Source organism: Perognathus longimembris, chromosome 5 (assembly GCF_023159225.1).
Source record: "Perognathus longimembris pacificus isolate PPM17 chromosome 5, ASM2315922v1, whole genome shotgun sequence".
NCBI classification, from domain to species: Eukaryota; Metazoa; Chordata; class Mammalia; order Rodentia; family Heteromyidae; genus Perognathus; species Perognathus longimembris.
This window is the reverse complement of record NC_063165.1, coordinates 59,992,892-60,011,024: the sequence shown is the minus strand read 5'-3', so window position 1 is coordinate 60,011,024 and position 18,133 is coordinate 59,992,892. Positions and strand designations below refer to the sequence as shown.

At 42.7% G+C, this 18,133-nt stretch overlaps 1 protein-coding gene across 1 annotated transcript; it reads left to right on the top strand.

Moving 5' to 3' along the window:
• The first annotated feature begins 2,443 nt into the window (after window positions 1-2,443).
• On the top strand, window positions 2,444-12,567 carry Adipoq (adiponectin, C1Q and collagen domain containing). The gene is made up of 3 exons (XM_048346986.1): window positions 2,444-2,515; window positions 10,067-10,288; window positions 11,510-12,567. Exons 2-3 carry the CDS (start codon window positions 10,075-10,077, stop codon window positions 12,028-12,030), a joined length of 735 nt encoding a protein of 244 aa, XP_048202943.1. The 5' UTR covers window positions 2,444-2,515; window positions 10,067-10,074; the 3' UTR covers window positions 12,031-12,567.
• The last annotated feature ends 5,566 nt before the right edge of the window (window positions 12,568-18,133 follow it).

Below are 18,133 nucleotides of genomic sequence, written 5' to 3'. Positions count from 1 at the left end.
AGATGTGAGAAAGCATATAAATTTTTTTGCAGTCAGACAGATCTAGTCTTAAATTGTGGCTCTGTGCCTTGAATAAGTCCTCTGCTTCATAGCGCTATTGATGTGTGTGTGTGTGTGTGTGTGTGTGTGTGTGTGTGTGTGTGTGTGTGTGTGTGAGCTGATACTGGGGCTTGAATTCAAAGACTTGTCCTCTTGTTTAGCTCTTCTTTTCTTAAGGCTGTCGCTCTGTTATTTGAAGCCACATTTCACTTTTTGCTTTTTGCTGGCTAATTAGCCATAAGAGACCCTCAAATTTGTCTTCTTGGTCTGGCTCTGAACCTCAATCCTCAGATCTCAACCTCCTGAGTAGCTAGGACTGTAGGAATGAGCTACAGGTGCCCAGCTGAACTCTGAATTCTTTTTTTTTTTTTTTGGCCAGTCCTGGGCCTTGGACTCAGGGCCTAAGCACTGTCCCTGGCTTCTTCCCGCTCAAGGCTAGCACTCTGCCACTTGAGCCACAGCGCCGCTTCTGGCCGTTTTCTGTATATGTGGTACTGGGGAATCGAACCTAGGGCCTCGTGAATCCGAGGCAGGCACTCTTGTCACTAGGCTATATCCCCAGCCCTGAATTCTTAATTTGTAAAGTAGTACAGAACCATAGCTATCGCCATGGGAAGATTCAAAATCATCATTCATTAACATTTATGTTAAAATTGTATACCAGGTCCTATTTTAGAGAGGAAGTGATACAATTTTAAATAGCCAAGACCCTGCTGTCATGAAGTTCATATTCTAATAAAGAGCAAGAGACAGTAATGCAAACCAAAAATAAACCAAAATTGCTGCAATAAACAAAAATGAAACAGTAATGTAATTGAGATTTGCTGTAGTTCCTCTTTGTTTCTTCCTTGGTACCATCTCCCTGCTCAACTATACAGAACCTCATTTTATGGGTGAGTCCTCTCTCTAAGCCAGTAGCCATTGGAAAAGACCTCAGAAATTCTTGCATACTTGCAGGAGGCCAAGACTTTGGATCAGGCTTTTACTTTCCTTTACTGAATTTCCTGGTGGACTCAGGCTCTCTGTGGCCAGTGGAGGATATGTTGGGCATAACAGACACTTTAGCAGTTTCTGCCTGAGAATGTTCTCTTTTTGAATGTTGTTTCTAAACTGAAGTGTTGCTAGCATCCAATCTAGAACACTTACTGTGGTCATGATTTAATTCATCAGAATTTGTGGCTTGTGAGAACTGCTGTAATCTTAAAAACAAACAAATATATATTTGCCAAGAAAACACAAAGTGTTGAACAGTGTCACGTCTAGCCTACACTTTCTAGGAATACTTAAGTGGGTAGCAATACCCTGTTGCTCCCAACCTTGAACTGGCTATCTCAATAGGCACATAGGGCCATATGCATAAGGGGCTGGCAACAGCAAGGGCCCATACACACACATAAAGCTAACTTAAAAAACTTTATATTTGCCAGGCACCAGTGGCTGTAATCTTAGTTATTCAAGAGGCTGAAATCTGAGGACATTGGTTCAAAGCCAGAACAGGAAAACAAATCTGTGGGACTCTTATCTCAGCAAAAGGTGGAAGTGGAAGTGTGACTCAAGCACCAGTCTTGAGAAGACAACAACAACCACAACCCCCCCCCCCCGCTGCCACAAAAATGCAAGTAAGATTGAAAGGCCCTGAGTTCAAGGCTTAGTACTTGCCCTCTCAAACAAAACAACAAAAAACATTTATTCTGAAATTTGAAACCAGAAAATATTTAGACATGGTACTCCAATATCAAGTATTACTCAGATCTATCATACTGGATTTGAAACATGTAGGGTTCAGAAGCTTTAGAATTTAAAACCTCTACAGGCTTTGAACCTGCCAGGCCCCACACCACCACCACCTAGGAACTCCATTCCATGGCAGGTTTCAGAATGAATACACCAGGACATTCTTCAATCTGAAGTTCAGCCCAGAGAGTGGAGATGGCATCACCTCTTCCACCCTAGTGCAGCCCTTTGGTAGTTGTCCTTCTGGGATTGCTTGATGTCTGAACAACATGGTCTCCCATTTAAGTATGCACAGTAAGCAAGACTGCGATGGGAGAATTAGTGTCCCTGACTGAATAGAGAAGAATCTATGGGGCACCAGTGAGCAATTTATTTGATGTGAGGAAGTTGCTCCTCAGACACAGAAATATCTTGTTTTCCTATTGTGGTCCTTACCCTTGCCCCATCTTCTGTTGCTGTGGGAGAAGGCAAAAATTAGGCCTAAGGCCTGGAGGCATGAAAGACTGACTGAAGCTCTACTTGGCTTTCCAAACCCAAGTTTCCCTGGGGTGGAGATTTGAGATAGCTGCCAGGGGGAGGTGCCCACCCTTTGGCTTCTGGTCTTCACTGGATTAGCCAATGGCAAAGGACAATTGTGAGGTGGGGCCTGTCCTTTTCCATGAGTAGCAGGCTGTTGAGGCTGGCTCATCTCTTCTTCACACCCATCGGGACTACAGGCGTGGGTCTGATTCCATATCAGAGGGTAAGAATTATACAATTAAATTCTAGGCTGAATAAGGGTGGCTGCTCATTACTGACTGGGGCGTGTCCAGGTTTTTTTTCTCTCTATTATTGTGAGGAAGGATACAGGAAAAACTCAGGTCAACCAGCACTGATGGATATAGATAGGCCTTGGGGTTCTTTTTCAGTTCTTCAGAGATTTAAGAGAGAAAGAGTTGTTCTTTCTGGTTAAAATGCCTGGGATCACCTTGAATTTTTCCTAGTTCATTTAATGGTAGCATGATTTCTACTGGGAAAAATGTTGGGGGTCAATGAGATGGGAGGATTTCTCCATAAATAGAGTCTAGTTAGATAAGAAAGAAGAGGAGAAACTGCTTTTCAGCTTCATCAGGCAGAATGAATGAAAAGCATGGAAAGAAACATTGGGAAAAGGTAAGCTGAGATCTGACCTCAGTTTCAGCTGAAAATCTAGTTCTATCATTTGATTGTATTTAGCAAATATGTTCTGAGTGAAAGTTTACAGGCTAGCCACTGGGTCATGTTCAGGAGATAGGAAGATGAGTGTGGTACAATTGTCTGCTTTTTAGAGAGGGTTTTGCACTCTTGCTCTGGGTAGCCTTGTACCATACACTATTATCCTACCTCCATCTCCTGAGTAGCTGGGATTATAGTTGTAAATCACCACGCCAAGTCTTATTTGCATTTTTTGTTTTGTTTTTTGTTTTCCAGATCTGGAGCTTGAACTCTGGGCCTGGTCATTGTTCCTGAGCTTTTGTGCTCAAAGTTAGTAGTCTACCACTTGAGCCACAGTTCTACTTCTAGTTATTTTTGATAATTTATTGAAGGGTCTCACCTCAATCTTCAGATTTCAGCCTCCTTCGTAGCTATGATTGCAGGCATGGGCCATTAGCACCTGACTTTAAAAAATATATAATTTTATTGTTATTATTAAGGTATTGCACAGTGGGCTTTCCATTTCATAAGTCAGATAATGAGTACATTTCTTTTCTTGGACAATGTCACCTCTTCCTTTGCTTTTCCCCAGTTTCTACTTCCTATTCCTGCCCACAAGTTACATAGGTCACATTTTAAATAGTGTATACTGAATAGTACAATTGCATTTGTTCACCCTTCCTCCTTTCCTTTCTGCGCCCTCCCTTTTGCCCCCCACTAAAAACAAACACAAAACAACCCAGCAGAATCAAACACCACTATCCCAAACAACAACAATAACAACAAAAACCTCCCATGTTTCCATTTTCTGAAGTTTGTTTTGAGAAATCCTGTTTTTAATTTTCACAGTAGTTACACTTGTGTGTTTCTCCCCCAAGTATCTGCATGCTCTTAAGCTAACATTTCACCCCATTCAAGTTTGTGCTCCTTCTATGCAGCACCTCAGATGATTTCCAATTGGCAGATTCGGAAGCTGAGTCTGAAGAGCATTGTGTAATAATTTTCAAGGCAACGATGGGAGACTTAGGGTCTTGTAAATAGGACCACATGTCTCTCAGGGGTCGCTGCTTTATTTTCTCAGTGTCTTTCATTTCTGAAGGAATCATTTGTCCTTCCCTTAGGAAGTTTATGCAAAGGTGAGAATAATTAATGTGCAAAACTGTTAGCATGGGAGATGACTCCTGTGAGGCTCTAACAAATACTTCTTTCAGCCTTCCTACTGGGAAAAGCAGGGCAGTGGTAAAATGACTTTGGCCCTAGAATTTCAGGATTTTGAATACTTTAAGATATTTTCCTCTTGCCCTTATACTCAGTGACTTTATTCCCCTATATACTTCTTTTTCTTTTTTGCTAGTCCCAAAGGAGACCACATACTATTGCTACTAAAGTCCACATTTCTAACATTTTTAATATGAAAATGACAGATCAAACTATGGCTTTCAGGATATCCAGAGCATCATGGTCTTCCTTTTGTATAATTTTAAAAAGGAACAAGCCACTGGGAATATGGCCTAGTAGCAAGAGTGCTTGCCTTGTATACATGAAGCCCTGGGTTCAGTTCCTCAGCATCACATATATACAAAAGGCCAGAAGTGGCGCTGTGGCTCAAGTGGCAGAGTGCTAGCCTTGATCAAAAAAGAAACCAGGGACAGTGCTCAGGCCCTGAGTTCAAGCCCCAGGACTGGCAAAAAAATAAAAATAAAAATAAAAAACAAAAGAAAAAAAAAGGAACAAGCCAATGCTAAGTGGCAGTGTCTCATGCTGTAATCTTAGTTACTCACAGGCTAAGATCTTAGGATCACAAGTTCAAAGCCATCCCAGGCAGGGAGTCCATAAGACTGTTATCTCTAATTAACCACTAAGAAGAAGTGGATCTGTGGCTCAAGTGGCAGAGTGCCATTCTTGAGGGAATAAGCCAAGCAAGAGTAGTAGGCCATGAGTTCAAGCCCTGGTGTGCATGCACGTGTGCATGCGTATACATACACACACACACACACACACACACACACACACACACACACACACCTCCTCCCAAATACTCTTGCACAAATTCTGCCAACTGGCTCTCATAATGATATTATGAAACAGGTGAGGAGAAGAGTACTGTCCTATATTAACAAGAAAAGAGCATGAAGTTGAGGAGGTTGGAGATGTATGGAAGTCATTTAGAAAAGGAAGTGAAGAGCCCAATCCTGAGAAGCAAATGACCTGCTTCTTAATCTTGCAGGTCTTGTTAAGCCATTTCCTCTCCTCCTTCCACCCCATGGGAGGCCACTAAAAGGCAGAACGAATGCACGGGTTCCTTTCCCCCTCGTAGGTTATACTGAAGAGACTGTTCTTAGACTCTGGAGAAACAGAGCCTGACTTCCTGCTCCTCCACACTTAGGTCTTGTCTCCTGGATAGATCAATGTGTCTGAAGCTTAAATTGCTCACCCTTAGAATGGACACAGCTAATGTTCATCAAATCTTGCTATGCCAGGCACCTTCTAGCACTTTACATGGATGCTGTCATCTAATCCTTCAGCAAACACACAAGTCTGAAATATATTCAAGGTAAGCATGAGTTATTTGCAGAGACACACTAAGAGCACAGAGCACATGTTCCCCAGGGCAGCCATGTTATTTCTTGAAGAGATGCTGAGAATTAAATGAGGTATTCAGTGAGATAAAGGCTGAAGGCAAAGGAGTATACATGACACTTGGGATCCACAAGGACAGTTTACTTTATAGGCAAACTGTGTTAGTGGTTCATTTAAGGTTTTCTCTATAGACACATAAGTCCTTCAAAAGTTTTGCCACTGATTTATAACAATTTCAAAATTGGGTGCAATTAGTTTTTGTATAAATAAAACCCATATACTTAAATAAAAAACCTTGAAGACTTTACTTTTTTTAAATGAATTAATGTTTGTGTGTGTGCCAGTACTAGGGTTTGAACTCAGGGCCTTGTGCCCTTGTTTGGCTTTTTCACTCAAGGTTGGAGCTCTACCACTTGAGCCACAGCTCATCTTCTCTCTTTTTGCTGATTGGAGATAAGTGTACCAGAATTTCCTGTCTGATCTGATTTTGAACTGTAATCACCCAGATATCATCCTCCTGAGTAGCTCGGGTTATATAGGTGTAAACCACCAGAGCCCAGTTGTGGATTGCTTTTCTAACAAAAGTGTGCTGTTGTTATTGGAACAAGAGAAGTCTAGGCACCTCTGCCTTCCCTGTATGCACTTTGGGTGAGCCCTCTCCACCCCCATCTTTCTTTGGGGCTTGCTTAACTGCCTGTTCTGGAGTCTGCATTCTGAATTATCCTCTGCTTTCCTGTGGAAAAGATGCTGCTGGGGCTGGGAATATGGCCTAGTGGCAAGAGTGCTTGCCTTGTATACGTGAAGCCCTGGGTTCAATTCCCCAGCACCACATATATAGAAAACGGCCAGAAGTGGCGCTGTGGCTCAAGTGGCAGAGTGCTAGCCTTGAGGAAAAAATATAAAATAAAAAAAGCCAGGGACAGTGCTCAGGCAGAGTCCAAGTGCCAGGACTGGTTAAAAGAAAAGAAAAAGAAAAAAGATGCTGCTGCCACAACTTCTCTTCTTTCTAGGGAAAGCACACAGGGAGACAAAGCTGCTGCATTTTTTTCCCTCCCCGTCTGGGGGCTTGAATTCAGGGCCTGAGCACTGTCCCTGAGCTTCTTTTGCTCAAGGTTAGCATTCAACCACTTGAGCCACAGAGCCACTTCTGGCCTTTTCTGTTTATGTGGTACTGAGGAATTGAACCCAGGGCTTCATGCATGCTAGGCAAGCACTACCACTAAGCCACATTCAGCCTCTGTTACAACTTTTTATTGCTAGAGCTGTGAGAAGAAAAGGCAGAGTTGACAAGTTCTGGGAAAGTTTAAAGACACATGAAAGTTTGAATGTCTCGGAAAAGTAGTCTCCCTAAATAAAGAGGGACTTTTCTGGTTTCTCCTCCTTGTTTTCATTGAAGTCAACTGGAAACAAGGTAAGAACATCAGCTTGAGAACAGCTTTTTTTTTTTTTTGCACAATCTCTTGAGTCCTGCAGAGGGCGACAGAGGCCCCTAAGTGAGCTCTCAGCAGCCTCAACCCCTGAGGAGCAGCTGTTATTTCCCGTAGTTTCCAAAGAGCTTATATAGCTATTACATATATGTATATTACACTATATATGTATCTGTATGATCGACATGAAAGATGAGCTGGTTGCCTAGCATAAAGAGAGCAGCATCAAGCCCCAGGCAAGTGATCAGAGAAGTGGGGGTTCTGGGTATCAAGAGCATCTATGGGGCACTATTTCCAATCATCTTTCTTAGATCCATTACAGAGAAGCAGGTTTGCTCTGAAAACAAGCCCAGTTCCGTAGCTTTAATGGAATCTAGGAGACAAGCAGACTGGCAGGAAATACTGAGCCCTAGGGTAGAACAATGCACACAGTGAATTTGTTTAGAATCAGATTCGTGTAATTAGCCACTTTACTTCTCAGCAGGCTTCTGTGATGCCTGCGGTGGAGGATCTCAGGAATTACTTTCCACTCTGGGATGCTTTCTTCCAGCTTCCTCTTGGGAGAAGAGGGGAGAGACTCAGGTCCCAGAAGAGATGTTGATGTTAAAGATTATCCTAATATCAGAGGCAGAATCTGGGAGGAGAGTGGAGTTCTAGGTCTGGGCCTTTTCTGGAAGAGTAATGGGGGGATGTTTCTCAAGAAGCATTGCTTAGCCACCTGTGGCACTTCAGGGCTCCCAGAACACATAGCTCACAAATACGCCACTCTTGCACCTTCCTTCCCACTTCTAGTCTTCCTTTTTTCTTTCTTTATTCCATATTCTCTTTCTATTCTTCCCTGTTTTCCTCTCCTCCTCCTCTTCCTCTGCTTCTTCCACTGCTCCTCATACCCCCTCCCCGCCTCCCCCCTCTGCTCCTTTCCCTTCCTTCCCCTCCCTTCCTCCCCCCTCCATTCCTTCCCCCCTCCTTTTTCCCCCTCCTCCAGCTAGTGCTCTACCACTTAAGCCACAGCATCACTTCTGGTTTTCTGGTGGTTAATTGGAGGTAAGAGTCTCACGGACTTTCCTGCCCTGGCTGGCTTTTAACCTTGATCCTCAGATCTCAGCTTCCTGACTAGCTAGGATGACAGGCATGAGCCACCAGCACCCAGATCCTCTCTTCTTTAATTCATTTTGCCACTTTTTTTTCTTATGCTGTTCTTGGGGCTTGAACTCAGGATGTGGGCCCTTTCCCTCAAGTATCCTTGAGCACTCTATCACTTGAGCCACAGCCCCAGTTCCATTTTGTTTTCTTTTGGTATGCAATTGGAGATAAGAATGTCATGTGATTTCTGGCCTGGGCTGGCTTTGAACTATGATCCTCAGTTCTCAGTCTCCAAAGTAGGTAGGGACCACCAATGCCTAGATTTTTAGTTTTTAATTGTAAAACTTGATTTAGTGGGCTCATGTCTGAAATCTTCACTACTGAGGAAGAAGTAATCTGGAGGATACTGGCTTGAAGCCAGCCTGGGTAACAAAATAAAGTCCAACAGAGCCCACAAGACTCCAGTACCAACTGAGCAAAGTGCAAGATCTAGAGTTCAAGCAGGTGAGAAATAGAATTATTTAGTATAGTTTCCTGTGCTGGGTTGTGATGGTTGCATTTCCAAATGAAAGACATAACCATAAACTGTTTCTAGAGCACTAAATGGGTTATAACAAGTGTGTCCATATTACGTTCCTGTGGTGGTGTACCCGCACCCAGAAGCTAGGCAGGATGATCAGAGTTCAAGGTCAACCCAGGCTACATAGCAAGACTGTTTCAAAACAGCAACAATAAAAACTGGGTTCATGTTTTCCAATGTTCCCAAATAATTCTTCTATTTTTGTTGTTCTACCATCTGATTTAAGAGTTTTCCAAAAGCAGGTGTGGATTGAGAGGTAGAGTACAAGCATTGAGTGGAAAAAGCTGAATGAGAGCATAAGGCTTTCTGTTCAAGTTCTGATGCTGGCACACAAAGAAAGGAAGAAATAAAGGAAGAAAGGAAGGAAGGAAGGAAGGAAGGAAGGAATGGAGAAAGAAGGAAGGAAGGAAGGAAGAGAGAAGGAGGGAGGAAGGGAAAGAAGGAAGAAAGAGAAATAAAGGGAGAAATGATGGAAGGAAAGAAAATAAAAGAAGGAAGACATTACTATCTTAGTTCTGATATGTGAATTAGGCAGAGATAAAAAAGATTAAAATTGTATTATGTCAAAAATGTGCTTTGAAACACTGTTTTTTAGATTAAAGAAAAATGTAAGGGTAACATACATTTGGGGGCAAATTCTTTTTCTTCTTTTTCTTATTTAATTTTATTGTCAAGGTGATATACAGAGGGGTTGCAGTTACATATGTAAGGTAGTGAGTACATTTCTTGTCAAACTTCTTACCCCCCTCCCTCATTTTTCACCCACCTTCCTTCCCCTGTAATTTCTTAATTCTATAAATTTAATATCACTAATATTGAGATTTTTTCAAATAGTTCTGAACTACATAGAGTCACAGAGCAGATAAAATGTTAAAATATGTATTTGTACATATGAATAATTCAGAAAGTACCTCTTTTAAACTTCCTACTTTGATTAATTTCAAATATATAGGAAAGTTTAAAAAATAATAAGGGCTGGGCACTGGTGGCTTTTGCCTGTAATCTTAGCTACTCAAGAGGGTAAGATCTGAGGATGATGGTTTGAAGCCAGAATGGGCAGAAAATTCTGTGAGATGCTTATCTCCAATTAAGTATTCAGAAAGAGGTGGAAGTGCTGTGGCTCAAGTGGTATAGTGCTAGCCTTGAGCACAAAAGGCTCAGGAACTATGCCCAGGTCCTGAGTTCAAACCCCAGGACTGTGCTCATCCCTGCCTTCTCTGAGCTCACACTTCTGCTAGGCAACAGAACCTATCTACAGGAAAGGAGGCTAAGCACTGCAAATTGTGTAGCAGAAAGAGATCCAGGTAGGCTCAGGTAGCCAGTAAAAGCTTCCTGGAAGTGGCAGAGTGGATTCTGCTGAGATGGACGGAGTGGGTCCTACATGGGTCCTGATGGGATGCACATGTGGGTTCTGCGCCTCCCATGGCCAACCTTGCCCATGTGATTCCAGGGATCAGGATGCTGTTACTGCGAGCCGTTCTACTGTTCTTCCTCCTGCCTAGTTATGCAGAGGACACCCCAACGGAAGGCCCAGGAGTCCCCGTTCTCCTCCCCAAGGGAACCTGTGCAGGTTGGATGGCTGGCATCCCAGGGCATCCTGGCCACAATGGAACCCCAGGCCGAGATGGCAGAGATGGCACCCCTGGTGAGAAGGGTGAGAAAGGAGATGCAGGTAAGAGCAAGAATTTTGACTTCCTTCACTGTAGACCTCTCTTTGGTAGAGGAAAGCCTCAGGGGCTCTGGGAGGACCTTGATTATTAACTAAGGCCTGGACACAGGCAAGAAACAAAGCTTTATTATTTGATCCATAAGAAGTTGGTCTTACAGAGTGAGACTAGGTGTTTCCTCTATAGAGAGGTACCCTTTGCCTCTGATCCGCCTAACTCTTTTTTCCCTATCCCTATCCCTATCCCTATTCCCAGGATGTCTAGATCTCCATTTTCCTTCATTTCCCTTTAATTTCTGTTCCATCCAGTGGCATTCCACCACCCTGGCAGCACACCTTCTGAAGTCCTCCATAGCTTTTGGAGGGCTCTTCTGTGTTGAGAAGATAAGCTTAAGACACTATTAGTAATTCCTGGAAGATGCTCACTTCAAATATGCCAAACTGAGTGTGAACAAATGCCCAAAGTGTAAGACAGAGGAAATGCACTCAGTTCATATCTGGGTTGACAATGAAGCTTTGTGGAGGAAGCAGGCCTTGACTAGGCAGAGGAGAGGAGGGAGGGCATCCTGGACAGGGAGGTAGAGGGCAAGGCCATGCTTGTCTGTCTGGCACGGGGCAGGCTTTATGATAGAGACTTACAGGAGATGAGTTTGGCGATGAATTTCTGGGAACCTGCTAGGCTATGGGTAATGTGGAAAGTGCCTGAAGAATCAATGAATAGACAAATGAGTAAATAGCTAGAAAATGTTTAGAGTCACTGATTAGCAGCCAACAGCCCAAATGTTAATCAGAGAACAATCAACAAAGTTTTGGTATAGTTAAGATATTGATTTGATTTTCTTTTCTCCCCCCACCACTTTCTGGATTTTTGCTGGGTAACTGGAGACAAGAGTCTCACAGACTTTTCAACCTGGGCTGGCTTTGAACCATGATCCTCAGGTCTCAGCCTCCTGAGTAGGTAGGGTTACAGGTGTGAGCCATTGGCACCTGGCTTGATTTTATTTTCTATTTTGAGAGTTCTGAACACGTATTCATTCTTCGAAATTCTCTTCATAAGGTTGGAGATGGATTTGTGGGAGGCTGTGGGCAATGTAAGAAGGAGGTGACATTGCTCCCTGCTCTGTCCAGGAGGATGCAGGTGTTGGTCTCAGGGACTTGGATTAAGCAAGAAACAACCTCTGTAAGAATTCTGTTCTCTGAGGTCACTCAGATCTTCTTGCTTTCTAGGTCTTCTTGGTCCAAAGGGAGAGACTGGTGAAATGGGAGTGATGGGGGCTGAAGGTCCCAGAGGCTTTCCAGGAAGCCCAGGGAGGAAGGGAGAGCCTGGAGAAAGTGCTTATGTTTACCGATCGGCCTTCAGTGTGGGGCTGGAGAACCGGGTCACTGTCCCCAATGTTCCCATTTGCTTTACCAAGATCTTCTACAATCTGCAAAACCACTATGATGGCACCACCGGGAAATTCCACTGCAACATTCAGGGGCTGTATTATTTCTCCTATCACATCACAGTCTACATGAAGGATGTGAAGGTGAGCCTCTTCAAGAATGACAAGGCTGTGCTCTTCACCTATGACCAGTACCAGGACAAGAACGTGGACCAGGCCTCTGGCTCCGTGCTCCTCCATCTGGAGGTGGGCGACCAGGTCTGGCTTCAGGTATATGGGGAAGGAGACCATAATGGACTCTATGCAGATAATATCAATGACTCCACCTTCACAGGCTTCCTTCTTTATCATGATACCAACTGATCACTACTAACTCAGAGCTTCCCCTCAGCCAAAGAACTCAAGAGTCCATCCAAGAACAGTCAACTGCCTATCAGCAGAGAATAAGGGACTGATTTTATTGCCTAAGTTGAGGGTTATGAGCACCATTCGTTCATTCATTCACTCATTCATCAAATGTCTTTTTACAAAAATCATATACTTTGTATCTAGAACTCAAGAAGACGTCTTTCTTGGTCTTAAGAATCCCTACTATAATAGCAGTAACAGGATAAAAATGTGTTATTTGTTTTGTAATTTGCCTGGGATTGTCTCTTAGGATATAATTGCTAGAGTGAAGCTTTTTGAAGACTTAGTAAATTGCATTCTTATAAATGTATGGATAGAAAACCTTTTTCTTGCTTCCATTTTTAATTTTTACATGATTCTCTTTTGTATGTATATTGCTATTCATTGATTACTAATTCCATATATAGAGCTTTGTCTTTTAAAGTGACTGAATATCATTATTTTCTACAGGTAAAGACACTATCCAAAATTAAATGTAAATGAGTTGCTACACATGAGTTGGTTTTTAATTTGTGGAGAAAAGTATGAGGTTTAGAAAGCTATGAACATTGTGTTAGTTAGAACTTTATGGCCTACCCCTTTAACCCTAGCAACTCAGGAGGCTGAGATCTGAACATTACATCTCAAAGCCAACTGTGCTAGCAAATTAACCAGCAAAAAGTGGAACTGGCCTTGTTCAAGTAGTAGAGCTTTAGCCACAAGCAAAAATATCTGAGTGAGAGCATAAGGCCTTGAGTTCAAGCCTTAGTACTAGACAGACAGACACACACACACACACACACACACACACACACACACAATCTCTATGGTGTATACAGAAAATTCAACCTCAACTAATGTAAGCAAAAAAAAAAATTCAACCAATCAACCAAATAAACAAAACAATAATATAAAACAGAAAAAGTCAAAAAGCACTAGGTGCCAGTGGCTTAGGCCTATAATCCTAGCTACTCAGGAGCTTGAGATCTAGGGGATTTCAGTTTGAAGCCAGCCTGGGAAGAAAAGTCTGAGAGACTCATCTCCAAAATAACTAGCAAAGGATTGGGCTGGAGGTGTGGTTCAAGTGGTAGAGCACTAGCTAAGCAATTGAGCCATCTGGGTGCTGTGATTGGAATATTTGTCACTTCTAGTATCAGGTTGACATTTATAACACTATTAAGAGGTAGAATATTCACAGGTGATCAGGTCCTGAAAGCTCCATTAATGGATGGACTAGTGCTGCAAACCTGGGAGTAGGTTCACCACTCTTGGCTCTGTTTGGCCTTCTGTGAAGGGATGCAGCAGCAAGAAGATCCTTACCAGGAAATGGCATCTTAATCTTAGATTTGCAGATCTCCAGGTCTATAAATCACAAGTGTCTATTCTTTATAAATTACTCAGTCTGTGGTACTCTGTTACAGGATCTCCAAACGGATTAGATATTGGGGCAGGCAGATTCCATCCAGGAATGTGAATTCGGATGGATCCCAAGTGTGTGTGTGTGTGTGTGTGTGTGTGTGTGTGTGTGTGTGTGTGTGTATGTGTGTGTGTGTGTGTGTGTGTGTGTGTGTGTGTGAGAGAGAGAGAGAGAGAGAGAGACGGTGGGGGGGATATGCTGGGCTCCTGGTAGTTTTCAACTTTTTGCCCCAGTCTTTCTTGAGATGATGATGATGATGATGATGATGATGATGATGATGATGATGATTTTGTATTTTAGAAAAACTCCTTGTGTAGTTCAGGCTAGCCATAAACTCTCTATGTAGCCCAGGTTGTTTTCTAATAACTTAGTATTTCTGCCTCTGCTTCCCATGGTCTGGATTAAATCCTTGAACCACCATGCCCACCTTCTTCTTAAGACTTAGCTATATTCCTACCCATAGATCCCCTGAGACATCAATTCTTGCATTTGTACACAATTTCCTTTTGTAACTTCAGCTAGACTGGTTTCTTTTATTTGCATCCCAAAGTAAATAAGGCTTGAAATAATTTTATAACTGTGCCCAGTTATAGAATTATAGCTAGAATTATAGACCAAACTGGTCTAGTTTAGAAGAATGTTTAGTAATAGAGCAGTAGAAACAAAGTTATTAAGCCCTCAGAGGATCAAATTTAGAGTAACAGCTTCACTTGTATTTCTTAGCCATTTGTTTCCTGCTTTAAAAAATCCCCATAGCCAGAGACTGCCTATTTCACCTCTGAATCTTTCATACAGACCATTCATTCTGAAAATATTTATTAGGAATTTTCTTATGTATCCATGTACATAATAGTTTTCAAAATAATAAAAATAACCATTTTGAGTCATGAGCTTGAAATTCATTGTTTAGTCTTTACAATACCTTGTAAATTAAATATCATGTATCTAGTCATTAGATAAGAACAAGGGAGGTGGGAAAAGAAAATTAACTGATTCAGAGCCACAGCTGGGACATGACAGAATGAGGATTAATACAGCTGCCATGAGCCCATGCCACAGAAAAGGAGAACCCCAGTCTCACTGGCCTTTTCTTCCCTGACTAGTTTCAAGACATTTGGGTGGGGGTAGATTGTTTACATGACCTCTAGCTCTAATGCTTGCAGTCCTATAAATAACAGAGTGGAAAAACTCAGCTCTGTAAAATGAGTCATTGGGTTTGTCATAGGACAGAGTCTGGTTATTAAAAGGAGATATGATAGCATGTCTCTCCCGTTGTCCACGTAGACAAGTTTCTGGGGACTGTACCGAGGTTCTTTGTAGTGAGGTACAAGGACAAAGAAAAGGAAGAAGGAGGAGGATCTTGGAAAAGTTTGTTGATACCAGCAGAAATACACTGAATCAGCTCTCCACTCTTCTTTTGGGAATTAAAAATTGAACATAGGGGCTGGGAATATGGCCTAGTGGCGAGAGTGCTTGCCTTGTATACATGAAGCCTTGGGTTCGATTCCCCAGCACCTCATATATAGAAAATGGCCAGAAGTGGTGCTGTCGCTCAAGTGGCAGAGTGCTAGCCTTGAGCAAGAAGAAGCCAGGGACAGTGCTCAGGCCCTGAGTCCAAGGTCCAGGACTGGCAAAAAAAAAAAAAAATTGAACATAACTTTCATAATGTGATCAAGAATAATGAATTGTAAGCAACGTCTAGTGCTATAATAAGTAGTGAAACAGTAGGTCAAAGTATATACCCATTGAAATATATAATATAACACACACACACATATATATAACATATATATGTGCAAAGCACAAAACAGGCTTTCATTGCTCTTAACAATGCTCTGGAAGTCTTATTGCTTTTTTGTCTTTGAGCTTTCTTGTTTGTTTATTTTTTGGTCATGGGGTTTGAACTCAAGGCCTGGACGCTGTCCCTAAGCTCTTTTGCTCAAGGTTACTGTTCTACCACTTTGAACCACAGCTCCACTTCTGGTTTTCTGGTGATTAACTGGAGCTAAGAGTCTCACAGAACTGTCCTTCCTGGTCTGGTTTCCAGCCACAGTCTTCAGATCTCAGCCTCTTGAGTAGCTAGGATTACAGATGTGAGCCTAGCACTCAGGTAAATAATCCTTCCTTCCTTCCTTCCTTCCTTCCTTCCTTCCTTTCCTTCCTTCCTTTCCTTCCTTCTTCCTTCCTTCTTCCTTCCCTCCCTCCCTCCCTCCCTCCCTCCCTCCCTCCCTTCCTCCCTTCCTTCCTTCTTTCCTTCCTTCTTTCTTTCCTCCTCCTCTTCCTCCTCTTTTTTTTTTTCCGAGCATTGTCCCTGGCGAGGAGGAGGAGGAGGAGGAGGAGGAGGAGGAGGAGGAGGAGGAGGAGGAGGAGGAGGAGGAGGAGGAGGAGGAGGAGGAGGAGGAGGAGGAGGAGGAGGAGGAGGAGGAGGAGGAGGAGGAGGAGGAGAGGAGGAGGAGGAGGAGGAGGAGGAGGAGGAGGAGGAGGAGGAGGAGGAGGAGGAGGAGGAGGAGGAGGAGGAGGAGGAGGAGGAGGGAGGAGGAGGAGGAGGAGGAGGAGGAGGAGGAGGTGGAGGAGGAGGAGGAGGAGGAGGAGGAGGAGGAGGAGGAGGAGGAGGAGGAGGAGGAGGAGGAGGAGGAGGAGGAGGAGGAGGAGGAGGAGGAGGAGGAGGAGGAGGAGGAGGAGGAGGGAGGAGGAGGAGGAGGAGGAGGAGGAGGAGGAGGAGGATCCTCCACAGGAAAGAATGTTCATGGAGAAAGAAGATGTCGCCAAAAGTAAGGCAATTTCTATAACAAGTATCATGTCTATATAAATGGAATAAATAAATTAGTTTTATGAACAAGCTTCTGCCCCACCTCCATCTTTTACAATCCCCCACTCCAGAACAGGAAAAGTGGCAGCATTATTCAGATGTGGCTGGTAGTGAGTGATTTGTTATTTCTCGCAGTTAAGTTCAAGAAATGAAATCAACTAGTGAAATACCCAACATAAGAGCAATATTTCTTATTACTGCAAGGGACACAGTTATAAATGATCGGAAATGTCAAAACTGAGTAATGTTGCAAAGCCAGTGGAGATAAATCTTGTGCTATTGTAAGCACACACTAATCCTTGAGTTAAAAAATTTAAGAAAGTAAAGTTTTGAGTGAAAATACGAATTCAGCTGGGTGTTGGTGGCTCACACCTGTAATCCTGGCTACTCAGGAGGCTGAGATCTGAGGATCACAGTTTAAAGCCCGCCTGGGGAAGGAAAGACTGTGAGACTTTTATCTCCAATTTAACCACCAGAAAACTGGAAGTGGCGCTTTGGCTCAAGTGGTAGAGTAGAATGCTAGCCTTGAGCTGAAGAGTTCAGTGACAACACCCAGGCTCAGAGTTCAAGCCCCCTGACCAACAAAAAAATATGAATTCATCCTTCAAAAAAAGCAGAACAAACTAAAAGCAATGAAACAAAAAATTTGAGAAAAGTGCTCCATGTTGAGGTTCAGAGGAAGATGTGGTGACTCATAATCTTGTGAATAATAGTGCATTACACTGTTAGTGCAGCCATTTTATTCTCATTCTACTGGAAGCGAAGGCTGAAGGTAAGTAAGAAGTGCCAGGGCTGAGCCTCGGAGCTGCCTTCCCTCAATCCAGTCACCCATGTTTCTTAATGCATCAGTGCTAGTTTCCTTTACAGACTGAGTAACATTCCCGTCTTGTGTACAAATTGTTTATACACAGCTACCAGTGGATGGTTATCTGGGGATTTTCCAGTATTTGATTATTATGACTAAAGCTGCTACATAACATTATATACAGCATTCCTTCATTCATGGTGCTGGGAGTATGGAGCCAAGGGCCTCATGCATTCTAAGCCAACATTTACCCCTCAGCTACATGTTCAGCCTCTGTGTTTGTCCCTTACTTTGTGGATTTGTGTTACCATTCTCTTGAAGAAATATCTAAAAGTCAAGTTTCTGGCTTGAACAGTCAATGATAATTTAACTATTTATGAAGTTGTCAAATTATTTTCTGAAGTGATTGTACCCTTCTTCATTTCCCCTGGCAGCCTATCACATGTCTTAGTGTTCCACGGCCTTGCCAGCACCCGTTCTTGTTACTCTTCTTACTTTTAGTCATTTATGAACTAGAAACACAACTTGGTTTTGATTTACATTCTCTGGTGATGAGGGAGGTTGAGCTTTTGAAAATGAGGACAATGGTCATTTGTATACACATTGTCAAATATCTGTTCAAATCTTTTGCTTATTTTTAAACTAGGTTGTTTTGATTATATGAATAAGAGTTGCTTTTAGTTGCTAGAACCCAGGGACTTGATCATGCTGGCCAGTATTCTACCACTGAGCTACACTTCTAGCCCTTGCTTTTTTCATTAAAAATTTTACTTTTTTTTTTCTTTTTAAAGTACGGGCATTGAAACTCAGGGCCTTGTGCTCGGTAGGCAAATTCTTCGCCATTTGAACTATGTCCTTGTCCTTGGTCCTTTTTTTCTCCCTTTTAATTTTCCAGATAGAGTCACATGTTTACTTTTCCCTAAACTGCCTTCAAATCTTTCTACTTATACATTCTTAAGCAGCTGAGACTACAGGTATGTGCTAGCATACATGGCTCCTTCCTTCCTTCCTTCCTTCCTTCTTTCCTTCCTTCCCCTCTCTATTACTC

Excerpts from the sequence above, each read along its gene's own strand:
- Adipoq (XM_048346986.1), top strand. The coding sequence starts at position 10,075 with ATGCTGTTACTGCGAGCCGTTCTACTGTTCTTCCTCCTGCCTAGTTAT. Across the intron at positions 10,289-11,509 it reads GGGTGAGAAAGGAGATGCAG|GTCTTCTTGGTCCAAAGGGA; the intron begins GTAAGAGCAAGA and ends CTTGCTTTCTAG.